The sequence below is a fragment of the Ischnura elegans genome, chromosome 1 (genome assembly GCF_921293095.1).
Source record: "Ischnura elegans chromosome 1, ioIscEleg1.1, whole genome shotgun sequence".
In the NCBI taxonomy this organism is placed as follows: Eukaryota; Metazoa; Arthropoda; class Insecta; order Odonata; family Coenagrionidae; genus Ischnura; species Ischnura elegans.
Window position 1 is genome coordinate 56,671,442 of NC_060246.1, and position 24,629 is coordinate 56,696,070.

The 24,629-nt window shown below is 37.7% G+C and overlaps 1 protein-coding gene across 2 annotated transcripts in view; it reads left to right on the forward strand.

The window, feature by feature from the left end:
- Positions 1-271: 271 nt before the first annotated feature.
- The window catches only part of LOC124160960 (G-protein coupled receptor GRL101-like), a 111,921-nt gene continuing 87,563 nt past the window's right edge, over positions 272-24,629 (forward strand). For both annotated transcript variants that reach the window (XM_046537098.1, XM_046537105.1), the window contains exon 1: positions 272-529. In XM_046537098.1, the coding sequence (XP_046393054.1) occupies positions 394-529 (136 nt within the window). In that variant the 5' untranslated portion in view covers positions 272-393. The remainder of the gene's footprint in view (positions 530-24,629) is intronic.

Below are 24,629 nucleotides of genomic sequence, written 5' to 3' on the forward strand. Positions count from 1 at the left end.
TGAATATAAGTGGTAATGAGCCAAACCTTGCACATGTGATGCACCTTTGATCATATAGTGCGCTTATTCGAGAGAACCGTTCGTAACGATTCCCTCCTCACGCCAATGGAGAGGATCATCCGGAGTGACGCGATGCTAGGCACACTTGTTTTCCCGCTCCTCTCCATAGCATTCTCCAGTATTAGCATACCTCAGTTCAACACGGGAATATTCCGCCGAATCGATTGTCCCGACTGCATTCATTAACTGTGGATGCTCCCTTGTTCGACAGGTGCGGTGGTGGCGTCCTCCCCTGTCGTGTCGCGGGAGGACGACTCGGCGACTCCGGCAGAGGCTGCCGGGGGTGGAGACTCTCCGGGACCCCTGCTCCCTGGGGGCCGAGTGCCGTGCAACATGTCGGAGTGGGGCGGCGCCGTGTTCCGGTGTGGCGGCGACGGGGCGGGCGACGAGGTGTGCCTCCCAGCCGAGAGCCGATGCAACGGAACGGCGGAGTGCGAGGGCGGGGAGGACGAGAGCGTCGCCGAGTGCGGTGAGTGGCATTCAAATTTCGGTTGATCAACAAGTTGACATGTATTCGGGATTGAAAAAGAGTCACGAAAACATGTTGCGCTGATTCTGTTGCGTTCTTCATTTTTTTGGGGCTTCAGCCCGGACACACTATGAGTAAATAAAAAAAGATCGATTTTCGAATTCTGCGCATGCCCACCTATATTTAAAAATGCATGTCCGAGATCACGTGATGTGTTTGATTGGCTGACAACTACGATGACGTTTGTTTTTGTCTAATCTCGATTTCAAATCTAATTACTAAATTCAATGCACTCGAGGCAGAGGAAAATTCAGAAGGTTCCTATGGAAACTATTTAAAAGTATTTAATTTGCTATTTTTTCCATTTCCAGCAACAAAACTTAAGTATGTTTCCAATTTTTCCTCAGCTTTAAGCTATATCCACCTTCACGACTCTTTTTCTTATTTACTCTAAGGCCTACACCGTATCAAAGATGCTAAAATTAACGTTGATGATCTTGAGGACGTTTTATCGGGAAATTACGAGACCTCTATGGAGCCATCTCAAAGGAGATTGTAATAGCTTCACGCTCAAATACGAAGGTTTGCGAATAAAATGGTGCTGTTCTTCAGCCATAACCATGATGTACCAACTCTGGCTCAGGAGTGGTGCCCCAAAATTCTCGCTGCCTGATTTGACCTGAGGCGCACTGAAACCATGGGCTCACTAATATCTACTGCTACTCCAGAAAGTACTGAAACCAACACGATAATTTGAAGCTTTATATTTGAACCTTTGAATTTATAGTTTATTCCAAGTTTCTTATATAATGAATGAGTATTATATCTATCACAATATCTATTTGGCTCGTTCCACCGATTCTCTATCCTCCTAGAGAGCCAACTGGTGTGTATATAAAATGCCGAATTCTTATCCGCATTAAAATTAAGTTATTGAGGCTGAAGGGAGCGGAGATGCCATATGGTAAAACTCCTCGCCAATATTCAGCATATACAATTTTAGATGTACTCTCTGTAATTGAATCCTCCGAAAGGCATTGCCTTCTCCAAGGACCCCTGAAAACTTTTTTATGCTACGGCCCTGGAACACATCCAGTACAGAATGTACGAAATTCTGATTAACGTGATAATGAAGTTAGTGACCAGGGCAACCCACAGGCGGAATATATTGCGCAAGTTGCGACTGATTCCTATAGATTCCATTCAATCTCGGCTGGGAACTTTATCCTATGAGAAGTGCGACCTTAATTCTAAACGAGAGGAGGACGATAGAATAGGCTCCGGAGTCTTAAGTCCTTAAATATTTCCTGGTATCAGCAATGAGGGAATTACATCAACTGGTTGCCTTCAAGTATAATTGTTTGACCGACTTTAGCAGCGTGACCGAGTTTAACCGTGACAGTTCTGGGAATGAATTGCGCCATATTACTGGTATTGTCACTCACTAGAAATGCCAAGAACGTGGATGGCATTGATACAACCTTCTTTCAGTATCTTTAACTTAAATGCCAATGAAAGTATTATAATATTATCAATAAAAAATTGAGTTGAAAAAGCTACGGGTACAAACGTGTAAATTTCAAGGCTGTTTACAATGTAATGTAGAGTTATTTTCTAAAGCATGACAGTGGTCATTCCAATTGTGGCAAGATTACTGAGCTCACTGAAGGTTAATATTATTTTTAATGACCAAGTTAATTACTTTAGCATTATCTGTGTGTTAGGACTCACAAGAAACTGATGAATTGTCCTAGGTTCGTTCTGTCTCAGCTTTACTTCCCAGCACGAAGGAGAGATTTCATCGGATATCCCATCATCGATGGTCAGAGGAAAAATGAAAAAATCTTAAAGAGTACGCTTCACTTCTGTTCGACTGACATATTTTCGTAACTTTTTACTAGCGCTATACGCAACTCCATCTCAATGAAATTTTCAGGGTGCAGACGTTATGCCCAATTCATTTTACTACATATAGAATTCGAAAATTTTTCCTCCACTTTTCGTTGATGAAAAATCTTTATACTTGAGATACTGTAAAACGTTTAAAGGCCTTCTAAATACACTCACATAATTTTCAAATCATATCTTAGGTTGAAAACAAGTAATATGTAGCGTAAAATGACATTCGTTCACCAGTAAAAGGGCTTTATTACGTCTTACCCACGCAGGAATCCTAGTAATGAAATGATGTATGAAAAGCTAAACACGTCTCATAAGAAAAACCCAGTCAGAGGGAAGAACCTAGTTCCCTTTCATGCTTACGTGAATATTACTTAATATGTTTATTTATTTCAATTACTCTTGATAACAACACAATGAGGCCTTTACATCGTGGGATTTCAACAACGGACAAAAACACATGAACACCCATACCCTGGATAGGGGCAATCTACCCAGGCGGGACTCGAACCCGCGATCTACGGTTTGGCCGGCGAGGACTTTGTCCCACCGCCACCGAGGCCGGCTCTATTTAGTTCTATAGTCTTGGAAATCCTCCAAGTGTGGATGCAGTTTTTTATTTCATAAATAATATCAACATATCGGTGTTTAATAGTACTTAGATCCAGTTTTTCAGGTCTAAATACATATAATTTTCAACCTTCCAAGGCAATCGGAAGAATATCGAGAATAAATGTTTAAAAAATATGTTAAACATTTTGATACCGCATGTTGCACTTTTTCTTATAAATTTTGCATATTCATTATAAATTTTCAATATTCATTTAAATGGTTACAATGGAAATAAACTATATTCTCAATATTTTAGCAATAATTATTAAATCTTGAATTTTTTTAACCCTTAGTCGTCAATGAGTAAATTAGTTTTAATATTTTATCCAAAGACTTATCTAAAAATAAATGTTATGGCTTTCAATTCTTTTCAGGCTTTTTAAAGAGAATTTTCATAGGAAACAATCGATTTTCCCATGAAATTTAATGAGAATTTGCATGGGCGACCTATATGTGGTGAAACAAGTATTCTTTTAAAATCTCTACAAAGAGTTTTAATCGCGACATTTGCGACTGAGGAATAATAACATTTAATATACCTTGTAAAAATATATCTTGAGATATATTTATTCTTTCCCTTCATATTTGATTAGGCTTTGATTATGAATATGCATGCAACTTGCCAGTAGCGTGAGTAGAATATGCCTTGGAGGGAATAAGATGGACTGGGGTGGCGAAATCTGGTCAAATGTTTGAAAAATTACATGCCTGGAAATACCTTTTGCGTCATTTTGGCACTAAGAATTGAACTTTAAGAAGATGCAGTTATTATATTTCAAAACTAGACAATAGTTTTAAATATTTTTTTATATCTCTGAGGCTTTGGGAGGAGGATCTATCCCCTCAACCCCCCCCCCCCCATAGTTATACCACTGCAACGTGCCTAATACAATAAAATAAATTCTATATCCACGATATTAAAATTAGAAAATTACTTTTCTCGAAATCAAAATTTCAACGAAAAAAGGAATGTTTGTATAACACAAATCCCCTCGCCCAAAGGATTGTTTTGAATTAATTTAACATTCAGAAGCGCGCTTTCACACAAACCGAAATGATTTGCGGCACGTGTTGAGTCCCCACACGCGCTGCGTGTCTCCTCAAAAGGGGATTTAATTTGGTCTCTCTCCCGCTCGGCTCTCTGCCGTTTGTCCGTGTTACTGAAACCAGAAAGGGATATGCAAATCTCGGCCCGACATTCGGCAGCGACGCGAGTCAAAGACGTCGAAAAAGACGGATCTGCTGCCGTCAGCAGCGGAAATCAAGTGGCCAAGACCAGGCATCGCACCGGAGGAGCCTCGTCAGCAACAAAGGGATCGAGATAAAAAGTGGAAACAAATGATTCTAGGTTTTAATAAAACTAGAAACTCGAAAACTCAACTCAACGAGTAAAACTCAAAAAAATAAAGCCCGCTATCGAACCTCTCTTCGCAGGAATCGTTGCCCCGTCCCAGTTATAAAACTAATAGGTGATGATATTACCATATCTGGGTAATACCCTTAATAATATAAATTCCTCAGCTAAAGTCTTTTGTTATTTAATTATCAACCGTAACTTTTTCACCATATTTGAAAAAAATAGCTGTAAAATACATGAAAATGTATCTTTTAGTTTGTGATTAACCATACATTTTTATCCTCGAGGGTATAAAGACACTGACAGAGCTCGTGCATTTAAATTTAATGTGCTCGCAAGACATGATTCACACATGTTAAACAGAATTAATTCACATAATTTTATGGAGACACAAAATTCATCAAACAATACAATACAAAAAGAATTAGGAAACACTTTTCCTAAATTGCAATATAACCACATAAATTTAATTTCAGTTTTTCACCTATAGTCCGAGGGAAATTCCATTACTAATGCCAACACTCAGTGTCTTTTCTCGAAATATATTAATATTTCAGACTTCTCAACTCTCCTCAGTTATTTTTCATTACCCATTCCTCAGACCACCGTAAACTTAAACAGGTTACGCTCGAAATTTCCTAATATGACACATGCTTTCAAAAACATGAAGTAACCTCGCTACTTGCTGATTGATGCGCGAATTTTGAAATCCCTTTTTTATTAATTCACCACCGTGATACTCATGGCGGAATATGGCAACTAGGTGCCTGAGTACTCGACACCTCGTTGAGTATTCAAGGTCATTACCAGTCCAAACGAAACGTCTTTCGCGCTTTGAATTTCACACGTCTCTTTTGCTTGCTATCAGAACTGTAATAAGTGGTGAGTGTCATGCACGATCTTGTTATGCACGCTCTAACCACCACGCCAGAGCTCTCGAAAATCGCCATAACCTCGTCTGTTTCCTACCCGGGCAAATTCCGTTCTTTCTATCATATTCAAGTAGCTCCGCTCAACATCACATCGTTACTTCCTCCTCTCCAATGTTTGTCAGAGCTTCGACGTCCTTGCTAAAAAAAAACGGCAAATCTCTGACTACCCGGAGCTCGTAAATCAAGGCCCATATGTAGATGAGATTTTTCGTGCACGTCATCCTCAAGAAGAGTTCGGTGAAAATAATATCCTCTCGTAAAGGGAAAGAGCAAGGTTGGAGACATGATGCCTGATTTTTTTTTACTTTCTCTCTTATATTATGGCGTTCTTTATCTTTCCCACGGAGAGAGAGAGTCGTGAGGCCTGTGCAATGCATCAGAAAGGAGAGGAAAAGGAGATTGTGGGCCAGGCAGCCATTTCACTTCATTACTGCGCCGGATCTGAGTGGGAAGAATGATTTCCCGCCATCGTAACTGTCACACAAAGGCCGTTTCTTTACCCTTTTTCCACCTCATTTTTTTCCGACTATTCAATTGGAAATAAGGAGTTCTCGAGTGGAGGAAAGACCTCTTTTATTCTTGTCGTAGGAGAACGCCAATGGAAGCTACAGCAGTGTCACGAGCAAAAACCTCATGCCTCAGAATCCATTCAAGTAAAGAAATAAAAACAAAAATCTGGTGATCGACTTTCTGGAAAATACTGCATTTCATGCCATTTTTAAATTATTTACCTCCTCTTCAGCAACATAGTGACTTAGCGATCAATATTTGGTGAAAGTAGGTATTGATCTTAATTAGTCAGTTGGCACCGCTGTCCGTAAGAGTATCCTTTACCTACAAAGAGTAAATTTTGCATTTATTTTAAAGTAATACCCCCTCCTGATTGAGAGCACGTACAGTTTATATGCCTTTTCTACATAACTATATCATCTTTTTTTTGTTGGCTACCGGGCTGCATACTACAGTTTTTTCATTACCCAACATATATATAAACCAGAAAGAAGATAGAGCTTGTTTTTGGACCCCAAAGAAGCATTTCTCTCCCTATTTGGAATGATGGAATAAATTTTTTGTTCATTTTTAACATTTTTCGTAGCCTGTAGAAACCTAATGACTTTTTAAATAATTGTAATAAAAAAACCTACATTTTATTTTCAACCTCTCTATGTCCCCCAGAGTACATTAAATAGTTTTTTTAACCATGGGTATCGTCAATATGAGCTAAATTGTAGTTTAGCTCATATTGACGATATTGTATTATCAGGTAGATACTGTCAGGTATTTAGGCCGCCACACTGCCGCAAAAAAATGAAATTGGACAGAAGATCTCGCATTCAAATAAAAATGTAATACTATGGATTTGATTGTCTCACATCTACGTCCTGACAAAAAATTCAACAAAGTCACAACTATATGGCAGATAATGAATTAAATTTTTTAATGAAGGTATTAATATCATAAAGTTATTCGCTAATAAGGGAATCCATTGGTGAAAAGCAATATTATATTGGAATTTACAGGAATTAAAGTTTAGTTGAACGACCTAGTTTTCTTTCGAGAGTGTCTTTTCTTTCAAAACACAAGATGAGAAATCTGAGCCTACGTTTGCAAAATCGTCTGCATTACAATCAAAAGATGGGTCTAGTGACGAAATAAATGATCGAAATTAATGAAATCTTTTAGCTAGTAGGCTTTATAAGCGTTCGTTAAAGAGTTGTGAGCAGTAATAAAGAAAGCAATATCGCCATAATAAGTATTTAACAGCGGCACCCATTGTCACTGTGCCGAATAGCATATATACATATATGCTATGTAAACTTTACCAAGAAAATTTTCTCGCATAACCTTAATAGATACTTGGCTAATTCCGTATGGAGACCCAAGTATTGGACTCCAAGGGAGAGACTCCAAGGCAGTATTGGAGAGGAATAGAAAGGATTTTTTCCAATAGGTTGGTTTCCTATTACTTTTTTATTGCCTAATTCGAAACATTATTACTCCTGGAGAACGTATTTCACGCTTTTAGATTTTTTAATGACGATATCTATTTTTCGCGATAAAATGAAAAGTGAAAATTATCAAGCGCGCGAAAACGCGACGCGTAAGTAGGAATGATGGGTAAACTCCGTGTGACGTCATTCTGGCTCCCGCTACCGCAAGTGAGGTGACCTTGGGGCGAGGCTTTGAGCGCTGATACGACGCAGGATGCTAGCAGGTAGCTGAGTACCACGCTAGCTGGTAGCGCTTGGCTTAAATAAGGACTATTAATACCTTATCAAACGAAGAATACTTACCGACCTTAGCCAGTTTTAATAGGTTATTATTAAGACATGTTTCCCTGAGCTCTATGCCTCATGCATGCATTGGTAATCTCAGACGATGTAAAACTCCTATCTACTCGTGTAGAAACTAGGTTCCTGTGACGTCACGTGGATTGGAATCGCATGGGCGCCAATCTGGCCTTTTTCAAATGAGGATAAAATTGACCATTGCCATTCGTCTAAACCGGTATTTCTAAAACCAAATAATTTGTATATTATGAATACACTAATGGTGGGTAACGAATCGCAATCAATGCCTTTCGTTTTCTTTGATGAATGAAACTACTCTATTACCAACAACACTCATAAAAGAAAGCTGAAACTTAGTGAAAGATAAGCACACCCTTTGTGGACTATTAGCTTCTCATTGTTAATTACTTTCTCAACGTATAAAAGATCTTTTCATAGGCAAAAAAGAACTCTTGCAAGCAATTTTGTACAATTTTCTCCGAATAAGTCTAGTGAGATAAGATTTAAGTCGAACTTCAAGGTCGTCAAGTCTTTATCCTTTGGGGTAGATTACTATTTTTACTCATCGTTTGGCTTACTGTCATAAAAAATACATCCCAAACAATCTAAACTGACTTTCTTTGATAAAATGTGAACCATCAGATAAATTAAAATCCAACCTAACTGTGTGATAATAACCTGTTTAGAAAAATGGAAGGCGCAAAATAAGAAAATGTCAGGTAAATTTAACTCTTGAGAAATTATTCCTACGCAATGATAATTTTCTTGAAACATTACTCAGATAGTAATCAGTACCAAGTGACACTTGCAGAGGGAAAGTTTAACTATTGCCTCATTAAAATCCAAAGGTTGCAAATGAGGGCACGCCAGGTCGATTCTCAGCGTACGCGTGCAAAATTTGCAGGTGTTAAGTGGATTGGATAAGTAAGCTAGTTATAGTTCTCGAATAAAGTGCTCTGTTGAGATTTCAAACTCTTAATAACTTCATATTGAGGTTAATTAGAAATATATATAGTATGATTCATGTTTAAAAGACGTCAATCACTTGAGAAGACCACTCGTTGCATTTTTATGAGTGACTAATCGTACGTGAGAATGATAAATTATAAGATATATCCTAAGGTCAAAATAACGGCTATAATGCCTTAAGCTCATCTGAAAAAGAATAAAGAAAAGAATTGTCGTAGGTATAAAAGATTTTTAAAATAAAGGATAATATACGCTGTGAATCCATCTGGATATTGTTTCCTGAAACATGTTTATCGTATGGGATCATGTGATACTCTATGTAATAAAAAGGCATGGAAATCTCAAAAAGTAGTCAAGAAAAAATGAAAAAGTAAATTCATTTAGGGCTGCAAACGAAAGGGTTGGAATTTTCATAACAATTATATCCCCAGAGCTAGAGGTTAAATCAAAAATCGTGCAATTATCGAGTCTGAAAACGTTTAAAATATAAATCAAGGTCTTTCATAGAAAATTCACCCCTGTATTACTCCTCTTTGTTCAACGTCGCAGTCTGTTACCAGGAAAACAGATGGGAGGAACTTTAATATTCCGTCATGGATATGGATAACTGTTTTTCATCGTATTACGTGGTAGATTTTAATTTCAAATTTTAACACTAGCAGTTCCAATAACTGGGCACTATGCCGAGCTACGCAACCCCGATACAAACACTTGCTCACTTGCTCAAACTCAAATACTGTGCCTAATCTCTTACACTTATATTGGCTTAGTTATCCTTAATACACAGTTGCACCGCACAATAAAAAAGAAATAATATTAAATTTAGATGTAATCAGAGTTTATATCCCATCAAGAGGATAATGAAAACGCCGACTAGCATAGCTTAAAAAAATAATTTAACATTTCTCACGAAAAATAACGGACTATGACTTCATTTTTATGGTTGGTCCGCATGCATTTTTTATCCTCATAAGTTTTCAAAATGAAATACCTCGAGGTACTTGGAAATAAAAACACATGCCCTGAATTCCCGACACCGACAATTTTTACAGCGCTCCCTTCCTGCCAAGTGTTTTTGCTGATCCAGCGGATTTCCAGGATTAATTTGATGAGAATTACGGATCAAGAGCCCCTTGCTACTGCTCACACGGTGAGGCGATAGTACACCGAAGGAGGTATTTCTCAGCTGTATCATCCTTTATCACGTAATAATAGCGGAGTGAGAAAATATTACCCACAAAGGAGGTCATTAATAATGCGTCTTTTCCGCGGAAGGTGGCAGTTACTCCGCAGCAAATGAACCACTTCCAACTTTCGCCGTTTTTCGAAATGACAGAGAATAAATATGGGCAAAGTGGTAGCCCGTAACGATAGATTACCGACATCAAGCTAACCGTGTGTTCGTCCTCGCCCTAGCTGACACGCTTAAGTGCTTCGGGAAGACAGACTTCCGTGCATAAGTTCAATGGATTCGAGTTGTTTTTTAAACGGTACGATCTAAAACGATAATTATTTTCAATAATTTTCATAAAAATACGGAATGAAACACAAGAGCTTGGAATGTTAAAGTGAATTCTGTCATTCTTATATATATTTACCCCAAATCTATTATGTATGATGAATCTAAGTTTATATTTTAAAATACCAAAAATTGTATTACCAGAGCTGATGCCTTATGAAATCATAGAATTTCGAAATCGAGAAAAATCTGCAAAAACGACATATCGATGTGCAATAAACTTGTCCTTAAATCCTAAAAATATACTTATATTGTGCAATTTCGTATTGGCATCATTAAATTACACCAATAAAGAAATAGTAGTTGGCATTAATAAACCTACATCCGTATTGAGTTATTTTCGTAACAAAAAACATTCATTGAATGCAATCTGTTTTTTCTGATGCACTAGATAATGAATTAACAGGTAGTGGAAGCCGGTCATGGAGGAAACCATCAACCCAAAAAATCCCATAGTTAACATCCAGATCTTTGTTTCTGGATGAATTTTCATCCGTAATTTGCAACAAATGTGCTAAAAAAATCTAAGCATATTTACGACGATTATCCAGGGGAGCGAAAGAGTTGAGAATTGAGTAAGAATAAATAATTACCAATACCGCCCACATTACTCTAAACCTTCGTTACAATGAGATTTATAACGTTTTATACATAGCATATAAATTCATTATATACCGTAATTTACTCATTCCGGTTGAATGAAAAGAAATTACGTGAGATCAAAAAGGCTAAAAAAAGAAGCATCAATAAAGCGCACATTGAAAATACCGTTTAACCTGCGAATTATGATTGAAATTTTCCATTTTCGGAGATTTAATTCAATTTTTCCTGTGGTTAACGAAGCGATTTCAGTAATTCAATTTCCTGGGAATCGAAAATATGCTGCAACAGCAGCCTTTCAGCAGCAAAAGCCTTCGATCGACCATATTAGTGGGTCGCATCCCACTGAATTCAAAACAATCGGACGATTATCGCTTCAAACTGGATCAGTTGAATTCAGTTCGGGGCCTGCCAACATGACCGACTGCCATTTATTAATTTGGGACGGGAGTAGAGTGGTTCGTGGTGTTTCATCTGTCATACAAGGTACCAGTATTTTTCAATCCAAATTGCAGATTTCACTAATCCGATCCTATTTCGGTTCAATCCGAATTGTACGAGCTGCAATTCGGAATTCAAATTCGTATGATTTCTCATGCATTTAAATGGAGCGCAATGCCCTTCTGAAGGGATGTGCGAAATTTCTTGGCTTTCCATGGTGAAGTCTGTCAGCATTATATTTTTCCAAACTATTCGTGTTCACATCGCTAATGCCGACCGATGGTCTTAGTCGGACGGGAGACAAAGCAATCGCCTAAATGAAGCATTTGCTTCGGCTATTACTGATGGATAATCAAAAAGCTAAGCCGCAACTGAGTCATGGCTAGGCAAAATTACACTGAATTAGAGATCAGAGGTGGCGAATAAAATCATTTCTTTCTAAAATTCTTATTTGAATCAAAAAAGCAAGTAATATAAGATCAATTGCGCACCGGGTAGTTGAAAGGAACGATGTAACTATCTACCCAAGTTTCATCAACTAGACTAAGTTACAGGGAAAGCACGAGTCTGAATCGACACTATTTTTTTGCGTTTTTCTAATATCCCATTTAAACTAATAGCCTCAACCTCGTTTCCTATCATGACGTTAATTTGAGAAAAATATTTTTCAAAGAGATGGTTCACATATCTATATCAATCAACAGCTGTAATAAAAAACAGACAATGAAAACCTTAGTAAAGTTTATTTATAATAAATTAATCGAAATTAATTGTAACTAGGTTTGGTAATAGATTAGTTACCTACTATCAATAAACAAATATGTACAAAACTAAGGTATGTCCAAGTCCAAGTATATTTCTCGTTGTTGTTTTCCGCAGTTCCCAGCTTTGCAGCTGTCTCCTGGGCGTTTCGTTTAGTAATGTTGCAGGCAGATTAGTTGATCACGTTTTACAGATTAAAAGAGTCATGGCATAATAATACTGGACAGGGAATTAGGAGATAGGGATATGGGAAGGGTTGAGGGCACATTTGGGGAGGCGGTGTTTTGGTTTCAGCGGAGGTTCGTAGTCCCAAAGATTTTTTAACAGTGCATTATTTGTTTTATCAAATGTAAGGGCAAATTTTTCTAGAGCAGATTTTAGTTTCTCTAACTAAGGTATGTCAAAATTCTTGTGCATTCTCTTCTTATTTTTTTAATTATATTATTGTATAAAAAACTTTTGTAGCCTTCATTTATATAACAATATTGTATGTCATCGTATTTTATATTATCATTCATAGCCCTGATGGTTTTAAATGAACTGAAACGTTGGCTAACAACTTTTTTGCATTATATATGACCTATACTCCAATAATTATTTAATCATCAATGAGAGCTTGAAAACGCCTGCAAACCATGAATCTAAACATCATATTCACGTGGAACACTCCAGCTGAGTTCTATTGCACAATCCGATGTTTTTTCATCCCAGGTTCGCTGGGAGGGAACGATGCAGAAGCTACCGGAAGATCTTCACGGAGGAATTCACGGTGCATAGAAAAGAGGAGCTAGAGCGGCGGATAGCATGAGAGGTTACCATGGCAATTCAACAATCGAGGGAATACTATGAAGTCACTCGTGAGTTTGCAGTCAGAACTGAGGAGCCTCGGAAGGATTTTGACTTTCGAGGGCGCTTCCCTTTCCGCTCAAAGTCCTCTCTCCGTTCGCGTAGGCAGACCTTACTAACAAGCACATGAACCTTATCGTGCTTGCGAACGTTGCAGGCTGGATTTATTTCAAGAAAAGGCTGAAATATTGGTTCGCACTTTTCTCTATTCTTCCCGAGTGAGTGGGACGCGACTCTATGTCGCAACCCTCCGCTACTACTGTATTCAAGAATTTGAAGCTTGATTTACTTCAGTTTTCACCTTGAATAATCCGGTGTCAGGAAATACCGGAAATCGATCGTAGCCATATTTCTCAGCGTCAAAAGTTAACCCCAATCCTAAGCGCGACTCTCTTCGCAGCCTTGGCTTAAGATTGAACTTATTCAAACAAGGGATTCGGTAATCAAAAGGTCGACGTCTGTTCATGAAAGCCCTCTTTTTGACGAGTCTCGCCTTGATTTAATCAATAACACAAACCCTTACGAAGGGTTTAGATTTTCGCATACTGTACAGAAGAAGGGTGTTACATCCATATTTTCTCATAAAGACTATTATTATATTCGAAAATGTTTCTTAATGTTCGCCCAATGTAATCTGCTAATTCTACATGGTAGCCAAAGTTGTCAATGAGAGGTGAAAAAAGATTAAATACGACCGCTTAAAAGGAAATGATGCATCCTCTTAAAATGTGTTCTGGACATTTTCCCAAGCAGTAGAGATCTTCCTTACAGTGTTTGAAGACGGTAACAAGCACGGTTAAGAGCAGGGCTGGATTCAGAGGGTGGTTTCACAGGGGTCACGAATCCACCAAATTTCATCAAAACTTTTTTATTTTTATTGGTTTAATAGTTTTTGTATCATTGTACAGGAGTAAATGAAGTGTATATGTAAATTAACGTCTACAAGTCCTAAACGAGAGAGAAGTTTGAGATGTATTAATCGTAGAGCGTAGCACTCCCTAATATAAAAAAGCCCCTCTCTTCCGGGGGGATTTCCATACTCTCCAGACCCAGGTCATGATCCCCCTCTTTCCCCCTCTTGCCCCCAAATTTAATGCTGAATCCCCCCCTGTTCATTTTTTCCAGTGGGAAAATGAAGCTTCGAGAGAAACCTGGCGGGTGAGCTGAACTGCTCTCATGGATTGGTGTGGGCGAGACCGCGCTTTAAAAATATCATTTACATCAATAAAAATTAATAAGTGTAGCGATTGGGTCAAGTACAAAATTTAATTCTCTCACAGAATAATTACATGTAAAAAATGTACAGCAGTGCGTAAAATTAATTTAAATGGTGGCTATCAACGTCCAGAAAGCAGAAAGGAGTGGTATTGCAGCCTTTATAAATAGGTAAGCCATATAATTTTCGATCAATATAACTGTGAAACACTCAACGACGACTTCGTAGCGTCGAAATTCAAAATTATATTTTCAAGCCAAAAAATAAATTTCATCGTTATTAACTGTTTCAGTGCTTGGATAGAATAGTGTCATTAAGGAGCGAAGAAAATGTAAAAACACGACTCAGGTATGCGTGTGAAAAACTCAGAATGGGCCCTGAGAAGCTTTACAAATCACTAGAACCCTCTTAGATTTAATTAATGTCAGCAACGTCAAATTAAATTTCGGAAAAACTGAAGGCTTTAAGTAAAAAGACCCGAGACACCTATGAAAGGAAATTTTTCAACGGCAGGCTTCACATTAAAACGCTTTTTTTCGATTAATTAAATTACAGCGATGCTTTTGTTTCCGCATCCCCTTTCCCGTCGCTGTAATGAAAAGAACGCATCAGAACTTAGGTCTCTCACTACTAAAAAAAACATTCGTTTGACAACGTACCTCGCTATTTGATAAATTTCTCCTTTTTGCCCTGTGAAACTGAGAACTCCTTATTAAGAATTTTATTTTTACTAATCAATAAAAAAGCAATTACAGAGGCGAATACAATCACAATAATTTATATTCAGAGCTTAAATTTCCTAATTGAAGTCCCTACAGCCATCAAAAAATAGTATAAAGAGGAAAATGTCTTTACTATTTTAACATCCACATCAACGCGGTGCCGAATGAAAGCCGATGAATGAAAACGAGAGCCGTAATTAGTAATTCAACATCCGAATGAATGTCAATAAATGTTAATTCCTTTTTATCAAACCGTAGTAGCCTCGAGCATATCACCTCAGGGAGTTTAAGTTCTCATCGGAGTTGTGCACGAAAAAAGTTGCAAAAATTATTAACATTCACAAAATCGTTAGTAAACAGAGTTTTAGTAGTGGGTTCAGATCCAAGTGTTATAATACCCCTGAAAAAAATGAGTTCTCACGGTGACGACATGGAATGACTCTTCTCAACGGTCTGCAAAATGAACTGACAGCACTTTATACCGTATGCTACGTACCTGAATAATTACAGTATGTGGATATATTATATATCTCACCATGAGAAGGTTGCTTCTAATCTAGCCTATGTAAAATTATAACATTTTAGAAGCTATTTTCTTGATCTCATTGTGAGCCTTCTAATAATTTAAACGTAGGTATTACATTTAAAAACCAGTTAGTAGATTCGAAAGTGACGAGGAAAATGAATAATGAACACTGAAACGCATCAACATATGAGCAAGTAAATGATGACGTCAGTGGCCGGGAAAACTCATTTGTTTTCAACCAATCACACCGTTTTTGTGGCCAGCAGACTTGAGGCTATGGAACTTTTCCGCAGACAAACTCCTTTTTTCCGCCAGATTGGAGTCGAGAGTTTTCGAGCACCTGATTCATTGAAAGACCTTAGCTCTGCAGGTCTCTGAAGATCAGAAATGAGAAATAGAGAAAATGGGCGGTAGATAAGAACCTCCCTGTTCTCATGGGGCTTTGTGGGCGTGAGGCCATGAGCCTCTCTTCCACTCAACACGTTCTCTGATTGCCCCGTTTCAACTCCCTCGCTCCACCAGAGAATTTCCTTAAGACGATGCCTTTGAAATCCATAATTCTGGAATCAGGTTCAAAAAGGAATGTGGGAGGTTTTAAGGAGAGAAGAACAATGTCGTGGCTTTCAGGAAAGCATTATTAACTAAGTGTTCTCACTCGTGAAAACTTTTGTTGGAAGGACCATTTGTATTGGAAACAAAACTTTTGGAGTGACGAGAAAGTTTTAGGTTGGAACTGAGATGAGCAGTTCAGAAGACATCCGTTGGCATCAAAGTAAAGTGACTTGCAGTGCGATCACAATTTAACACAAATTCCGTTTATTAAATGGCCGCTGAGCGAGATTTGATTTGAGTGGAGCAACTTGCCAACAAGTGTTGATATCAATATAACTTTTAAAGAGAGAAAGTTAGCTAGATTAATTCAAGCAACGAGACTTTTTTTGAGGGAATTAAGGCTATTCTTAAAAAGAATCTCATTATAATAAAAACTACAATGAAGATGAGAATAAATTATTTTAGATTAAATCTGAGGGCATTATTGGGAATGGTGAAGGACACATGAGTGATACTAAGTACGATGAAACTATCAACGAGTTAAAGGCAGTTAAAATTGATTTTTTACAATTTCGTAGTTTTACAACTTAATAGCTTTACTACCACTTAAAGCTTTAAAATCATAGTGCTCAAAAACTGCATCACTCGATTATTCGATCTTTAATTCTATTATGTTGCTTCCGATTGAAAGATGTATATAATCGAGAGTTCATGAAAAGCAAAATAACAACCTAACCAAATTCATACTTGATGATGCTATAATTGCTGAACCAGGTTCGTAATTAATTTTTTAAATTAAGTTAAAAAATTATTTTACTTATTTATGCAGTTGGCACAAACATTTGACATATTTGTGATGGTGATGTTACGTTTTCACACGATAACGCCTGAATTTAAATCTGAATATTCATGTGAAAATACGGTTTACGGACGAATTAGCTACCAAGAACCAAATGGTTGCGCCTAAACTTTCCAAGTCCCCCGGAGTGAGTGATGCCTTTTGAGCGACAGGGCGCGGCAGCGGCGGCGTCTCTCTCGTCGACAGGACAGTAAGTAGTCCGTCCCGAGGGAGTGAGTTAGACCGGAGAGAAAAACAAGATGGAGGAGGAACGACGCTTGAATTGAGAGAGAGAGGCGGCGAACGACATCCCCAGACCTAAACTCGGATCTCTCCTCGACTCCCCCGATTAATTAAGTCAAAGGCCTTTGAGGGAGGAGAAGGAAGGGTCCGAGGGTCAGGGTACCCAGCGTTTAATTCAGTCCTCCACCTAATGCGACGCTACGCGATACAGCTATCTACTTAGGCGGCGTGCGTGCGCTAGGCGAGTTCTCATAACAGTATAGTAGTATCCAGGGCTATGAAATAGCAAAACGAAATCTGTGTTATTAAATTTTCATAACGATTCGATGCATTAAAATAGACTATTTTAGGGCCTAAAATTGCGTGTAATGAACGTTTAATATTCAACAAACACTATAGACACCAGCGTATAAAGAAATTTTTACCTCCTTTTCCTGCAGCAAGGATGCTTTTTTGCCTTTTGATACTAAAAAAAATGGAAGAAAAATATGTCTCGGAACACAATAATAAATTAAAAAGAGATAATCATGGAAAATACTGCCTGGTGGCTCAGTCCTCATTAAAGTAATTACACCAAAAAAATGGTGAATCATGGAAATTGCCATCTTCTTTAGTAGTATCTTAATTTATTTAAATGGGATATTTTTAAACTATAACTTTACTCAAAAGGTATATTCATGGTAAATACAGCTTTCTTTTTTACTACATTCAACACAATAGAAATGTAGATAGCGAAATGTAGATAGATAAACTACCACATTCTCCGCCATAAATAAGTGTCGAAAAATTTGACGCATTACGAATTTAAAAAAATGAAGGAATACATGTGTTACTAGGAATCCTATGTCTGTATAAATTCAAAATTTTGAGCTTTTTACCTGGTAATTGGAACGAATCATAAACCCTAAATATCTCTTAAGCCTTCGCCGTCTCCAAATATTTTGCCAAGCGGTAGACAGCGATGCTACGTCTACGAATTTCGCCTACATTCATACAGCTTTCGCGTTTTATATGAACGGACAGAGTAATGAGCTTTTAGAAGATTAGAGGGTGTGTAGCTGTAATAGTTAGTCCTCTCGCTTTGCGTAGCATTTGGCGAGTCTTATGGGGTTTAGTTTCGAAGAGGGATAGAGTGGAGAGAAAGTTTAGGGGCGTCCCGTGCTGACCTCAATTCTCCGGGAGGAGAGGACGCCGCAGCCAGGATTTGTCGTTAAACCGCCGATACCCAACCGTGTGTGTTGCCATGGTTGTGAGGAAGTTTGGTCTCTAGATCTTTGATAGAGCTGGACTTGCTTTACAATGGTAAGAGAAGGGTTATGGTTACACACCTTGTGGGGAACTCACCGAGTCACATTATGGAAATAAATGCCACTCCAGATCATCGTTAACCAAGCAAATCACACAAGAGACTTTGGCTCTCAATGGCAGGTCATTAAATTCATTTGGCCCTTAGAAATTGAGCTACGGAACAAGGAAGTCTCCCATATTTCATCAAAACTATTTGTATAATGATTGCGCCTTACGATATTTACCTAATAATTCCTCAAGTGTGCCAACACCCACAACACATTCGCAAATACGTTACGATACGCCATCAATTATTTCAATCATTCTGCCACCGTTGTAAGCATAAAAGCTCAAATGGAAAGCCGCTGTCTTTCCTAAAGACAAACTACTGACAAATAAGGATCGGGTTTCTGTGCCATTAAAGGTGTTAATGAGCATCATCTTCTAATGGGAAAAGAGTATTACCTTCATCACTACCTGTCTCCATTCACTCCGGTGTCGAAGACAAAAGCACTTTCAAACGTTCGGATCTTTCATCTTATAGGAGAGCGAGACGACTTTTACAATTAAACATTATCCCCAACCTTATAAGGCATTTAACTTATCAATATTTAACAAGAGCTTCCTAGAAAAAGGAATGAAAATGCCTCTGCTATAATATCTGTTATTTCAGATGGCGTTGTTTGAACAAATCATTCGCATCATTGCCAATAAAATATACTTTTTTGCAGGAAATTTCTTTGATATTTGCTTTCTTAGTCTATGATATTTCAATATATCTTACATGGCCTGATTTAGCTTTTCCTAATATAATAAAAATTCCATTTCTAATGTGGTAGGAATTTAAGGTACCGCATAATATTTACAGGCGCAGGCCCAAATGCAATGCGAAAAGATAAATTTCGTTCCCAGAATAAAATATTCTATTTTCATGCGCTCCTGAATTTTTATAAAATTTAATCAACTGTAGCCAAGGAAAATCTGAGGGGAAGTATAAAATAATTTAGCATTAACCTGTACCTACCACGAGAGAGATTACTCATATGCATAGCTTTCGTATTTATTAATTCATTTTTAGCGTCAGCTTCCGTGCAAGTCAGCGTCCTCAAAATCCAATATTAAATCCTTTTAATGTACGTGCAACGGTAAGAATTATACCTTTTTCCCCACATTCTCCCCAATGCCGTTTCCAATATCTTCATTGCTCATGACGGTGAATGCGGAAAAATATGCCTGTATTTACATTTCACTGAAGAATTTATCAATTATCAGTGTTTTTTCTCCAATGCACGTTTAGCACTAGAATAAGCATCGTACTAATGGGAATATCTCAAAATAAAATTGCCACACCGATGGTGAAATTTTATTTCTAACCATTTTTATAGCCGTAAACACCACTGAGCATAAAATGATGCTAAAATATTATACTATCCAGTAGTTTTTTTTATTGATTCTTAAGTTGAATAGTTATTTTACGCCAGATTGTTAAATAAAATTACCAATTTTGCCAATCATAGAAGAGATCCTCCCATCATAAAAGAGAGAACAAATCTAGATCAAAATAAACATTTTGAGTGTTCAACTTGAAGTTTTTTTAATGAAAAGAGTAAAGTGCACAGCAAAGGAAATGCATTATTCAAATTCTTCCTCGCTGCATGCATGCATTAAAACCGTAAGGGCTACAAATTACGAAGAGGTAGCGAGTGCAGCCTTTTGATCCCCCAGCAAAATATAATGCGAGAGCATTTTTCTGGCACCGAGGCGATAAAATTAGTATTTTTTTTGAAATTCTGAGCTAAAATATGAAAATAATTCTGTATTTTTAATGTGTGACTTTACAAACGGGAGAATTTCCTCGTCGAGAGAGTTCGTGCTGTGTGGGAAGTTTCGGATTTTAATTCCACCATGCCGCATTAAAATATGGCAATGAGAATTCCCGAGTTATTGTGGCCTGCTTTTAGAGATACACCTTCCTCTAAAGCTAAAAACGAAATAAATGGCACGCGAGTTAATAGAATCCAACTCTAAAATGATTCCAACACTAAAATTATGAATGCAGGAAAATGGTTGAATTGAAGTGCCGGAAATTTTTCACTTCAGGTCGAAATACGTATTTTCCACTCATTTCCATGCACATATATTATACTCGAGATTCGCTATGAAATCCATTTTTTTATAAATGAATATAATCTAAAAAATGATGTATAAAGAAAGATAACTTTGTGAGAACAACATATTGCACGCTGAAAAAAATGAATGGGTCAAATGTAACGGTTTCTGAGGTAACCACTGCGCATACTTATATGATTTTTACCAGAGACTCTTCTGATTATCAGGTAATCGGAAGTGTCTCTGTTAGTTTTAGTAATTTTAATGAAATTATACAAAAAAACATTTAAGAATGCTATTTAAGGCAATAAAATATGTGCGTGCATTTCCGTGTGATCTCATCGCATGCAATGGACAACTTCCTCTCTAAAATCGCATGCGATCATTGCGATGCATGCAATGGACAACTTCCTCTCTAAAATCGCATGCGATCACATGAGAGACACCTCGCAAAGGAATTGGCGTTCAAAGACAGTGATTAGAAGATGCTAATGATTTTAGATGAATTTAAAGGATCACCCTTCCACATGATCACCACGACATCGTGTCGTCCTTATTGTGCGCGACTACATCCCGTCGACGCTTAAAAGGAACTCGCAGGGTGCCCTAACCCATGGAACTTAACTCACATGGTGTCCTAACACCCCCTGCCACACGCCTTTTAGACTTTTAGGCTTTCGAGGTATTATGTAGGTGTAGAAATGTTTTATAGGAATTCCCTGTGAAAAAGAAAAGGTATATGCCTTATCATTTTAATATTTCGTGCTGTTCCTTGCATTTCTACTCAATAAATTTCACTTTAAATTAAAAAAAAAAAACATTTTTTTCTAATTGAAATCATTTCGCAGACATTTGTAAGTCTTACATACATTGATACTATATTTATGCATTAACTCAACAAGTATTCGCATTCAAACACATACTGTAAAACTGTTCTTGCCTCATACTCGTGACTGCGTTGAATCATCAATTGTTTTGTTTAGCACATTTCGTAAAAATATCACTTGAACAGTGAAAGATGATAAGATTAAGAGATAATTGCAATAAGCGACCACTTAAGTCCACGAAACACGGTCCGGTTTCCGTTCGATCTCGTCACGCGCGGCACGCATACAGGCAACTTGGAATTAGAACGAAAGCAGCTGTGAGTCACTAATCCAATGGCATCTTTGTGAACGGGCTGAGCTGAACGTTGAATGAATCACATGCAATTGTGACAGGTTTGAGATTGAACGAAGTGGAAGAGCGAAATAAGGTGGAATATTCCAGGTATAGGATAACTACGATAATATTCCCAATAAATACAGCTAAAAATACTGTTCGAATCATTTGTATTTCGTGAAATAAACGACAAATACCGATCGATAATGCGTGATGGATGAGGATTAGGATGTAATACTTTGGGTATAAGGAATACTGATTTATACTGCTGCCGCTTATTACAGGTGAATATCTTTGATTTCAGGTTATCTAGCGATAACTAATTCAGCAATTTCTAAAACTACTTGCTCCAAAAATCACGCAAGGGACACAATTTCTACAGCTTTTCGTAAATATTCGGTTTTAACAGAAACTCCGCGGGCATGCCACGGGACGAAAGGCAGTCGAACGTTCGCTGAGGCTAAATCGTAAGGTATGTAACACAAGACGACGCGACGTGTCGTGAAGTCCGTTCGATTTGTCCACGATCAATATCGCGCGTGACGAGATCGCACGGAAACCGGACCGTGTTTCGTGGACTTAAGTGGTCGCTTATTGAAATTATCTCCTAATCTCATCATCTTTCACTATTCAAGAGATATTTTCACGAAATGTGCGAAACAAAACAACTGATGATTCAATGCAGTCACGAGGCCTTGGCGCTGATAATAACTTAAACGAAAATATAACATCATATGTCACAAGCTTCTCCTTCTAATTACCGTTCCAACGACTAACAATGAGTACTGATGTTATTCATTTGTGGCTCATAAAATTATTGACTGTGAAAAATTACGGCAAAAGATGTTCTTGATCACGCATTTAAATATTAAGAAAATTAAAATTGACTCATAGTGAATGAATATAATTATCTCACATAAATATAATAATAAATTATGGTAAATATAACATATTTTCAGTAAAGAGGAACGGAACAAACTGGCGCGCATCACATTATCCGAGGAATTGGTGACTGGCCATTCATGCGAAGTCAGAAAATGGATTCATACACATAATATTGACGGCATTCCAAACAATATATAATACATCCGTCCACAAAGTAAAAGATAAATATGTGCCATTCAGTATTCCGCTAAATTTATTTCCTAAAGGCTTTCGTTACAGAATATCTCTGCCACCATTAAGGCACCTTTCCTTCTTACAGGAGCTTTCATAACGAATTCTCTACTCCAATTCTTCGCTAGACTTTCTCTCTTGGAGAATGGCTTCATCATCCTTCGAAAAAATCAAATCTACACAACATCAAAGGGCTCATGTAGTCACTTTTGATGATGCCAATCTCTTATTTCCTCAATTTTCTCGCAGCAAAGAAGCCTCGGGAATACAAAGGCACACGCCTCAATTCCAGTAAATTTGTGGCGCAAAAAAAACACACACACAAGCAACGCCTATACGTCCACCTTTTACGCCCAATCGCTAATGTTATCAATTACGCAAGTGTACGGTGTAAGGAGGCACGGATGGTAAAACCGCGACCTCGTCAAAGTTTTGATTGATGCTTGCTCGCGGCACGCAAACTCGCTTCCGAAAACTTGGTCTCTTTTGTTTGTCCCATTTGACGCAGAGCATTCACTTCCACCTAATTAGTGCTCATCGGGGGGGGGGGGAAGGGGAGGGTGGAGAGGGAAGTGGGGCTCCCTCACTTCCTCATCGTCCGCAAATTACCAGACGATTTCTGGGACATGTACATACTGCGAGAGAAGACCAAGGGAAGATCTAGAGTGTAGTAAATATGGAGGAAGTTTGCCTACTTCCTGGCGAGGTCGAGAAAGTTCTGGCTGGAAAAAAAGCCTGTGTAAATGCGGATGCGAAGTAGCCAGTTGAGTAGATGACGGAGCGAAAAATGATGGATGACCGCTTACTTCAACGTAACGATTATGGCAGGCCAAAAAGCCATTAACATATGGGATTCAATTACCTATTTAGATCACACATTATCAAGATAAATCGGTATGTGAAAGCAGTAGAAAAAGGAAAAATAGGCGAAATAATACAAGTCTATGAAGCGAGAAATATCATAACCCCAAAACATTTCAGTATGACGTTAACGATTTTAACAGTGGTTATTTCCAAATGTATTAATTTTACTTCTACTGCTCTTCTTATTCACATAACTCAATTCAAAGGCTCGATTTAGTGGTTAATTCGCTACTTCCTGTAAGGCAAATATGTTGATAACATAAGAAAGAATTTTTCAAAAGTTAATCAGAATTTATCGCGCAATTTTAACAGTAGTTCTTCTGATTTATCTTGAGTACCCGAGTAGATATGGATATAAACAGGAAGAGTATAGATTCAAACAATTATAACGAAAACTCTCATCCATCTCCGTCGGAAGAGATCTTCGTAAAATCAAGGCTGATATGAGGGGGACAGATGTGATCTACCCCGGATCAAGTAAAATTAACCCAAATCATGCCTGGCACAAGGAAAATTCTGCAGATTTTTTCATGATACGCTTTTCAAGTTAAGTTCGATTAAAATCTTAATGGAAAGTCATATGTACTTCCAAAAATATATCGACCTACGTCAGATTTAATGATGGCTCACACCAAACATCAATGCAAAATCGTCAATAGTATGATCATGAATGGACTTATATTTTTGGTGAATGAATCGTACTTGTTGTTTCGTAACGAATAGCTGATTTTAAACTCTTTTTTTAAACTTAACATTCAGCTATAAATGATGCATCAAATGATAGATCAACTGAAATAGTTTTGCACAAAAACGTATGAGTGCTTAATGAGAGCTCCATTCTTAGTTCAGCGTTTGATTATTTTTAAGCGTTAAAAACCCGGTATTCGTTTTGAAAAATCCGATAAATCACATCAAAATCTCAATGCCAAATAAAACTAACAGGAGTAAGATTATTTTTTTTTCATTTAAAACGGCGAATCATTTTTTTAAATATCACTATCCCCCTGATTCGATTCTGATTTATATTTAGATTTTCACATCAGATTCGAGATGAACTCTTCAGAGGAAAAAGGCCGGATAAAATATCCAATGGAAATTCCACTCTAACCCTGTTTACTGCCGTGGGGGCCTTTTTGAGGCGCCCGACTTCTTCAATTACTCCCGTCGAGTTTATTTCCTCTCCGAAAAATCTCCTAATGCCGCCTCGCTCCCCGAGTTTCTCGTGCTAATTCCTCTTT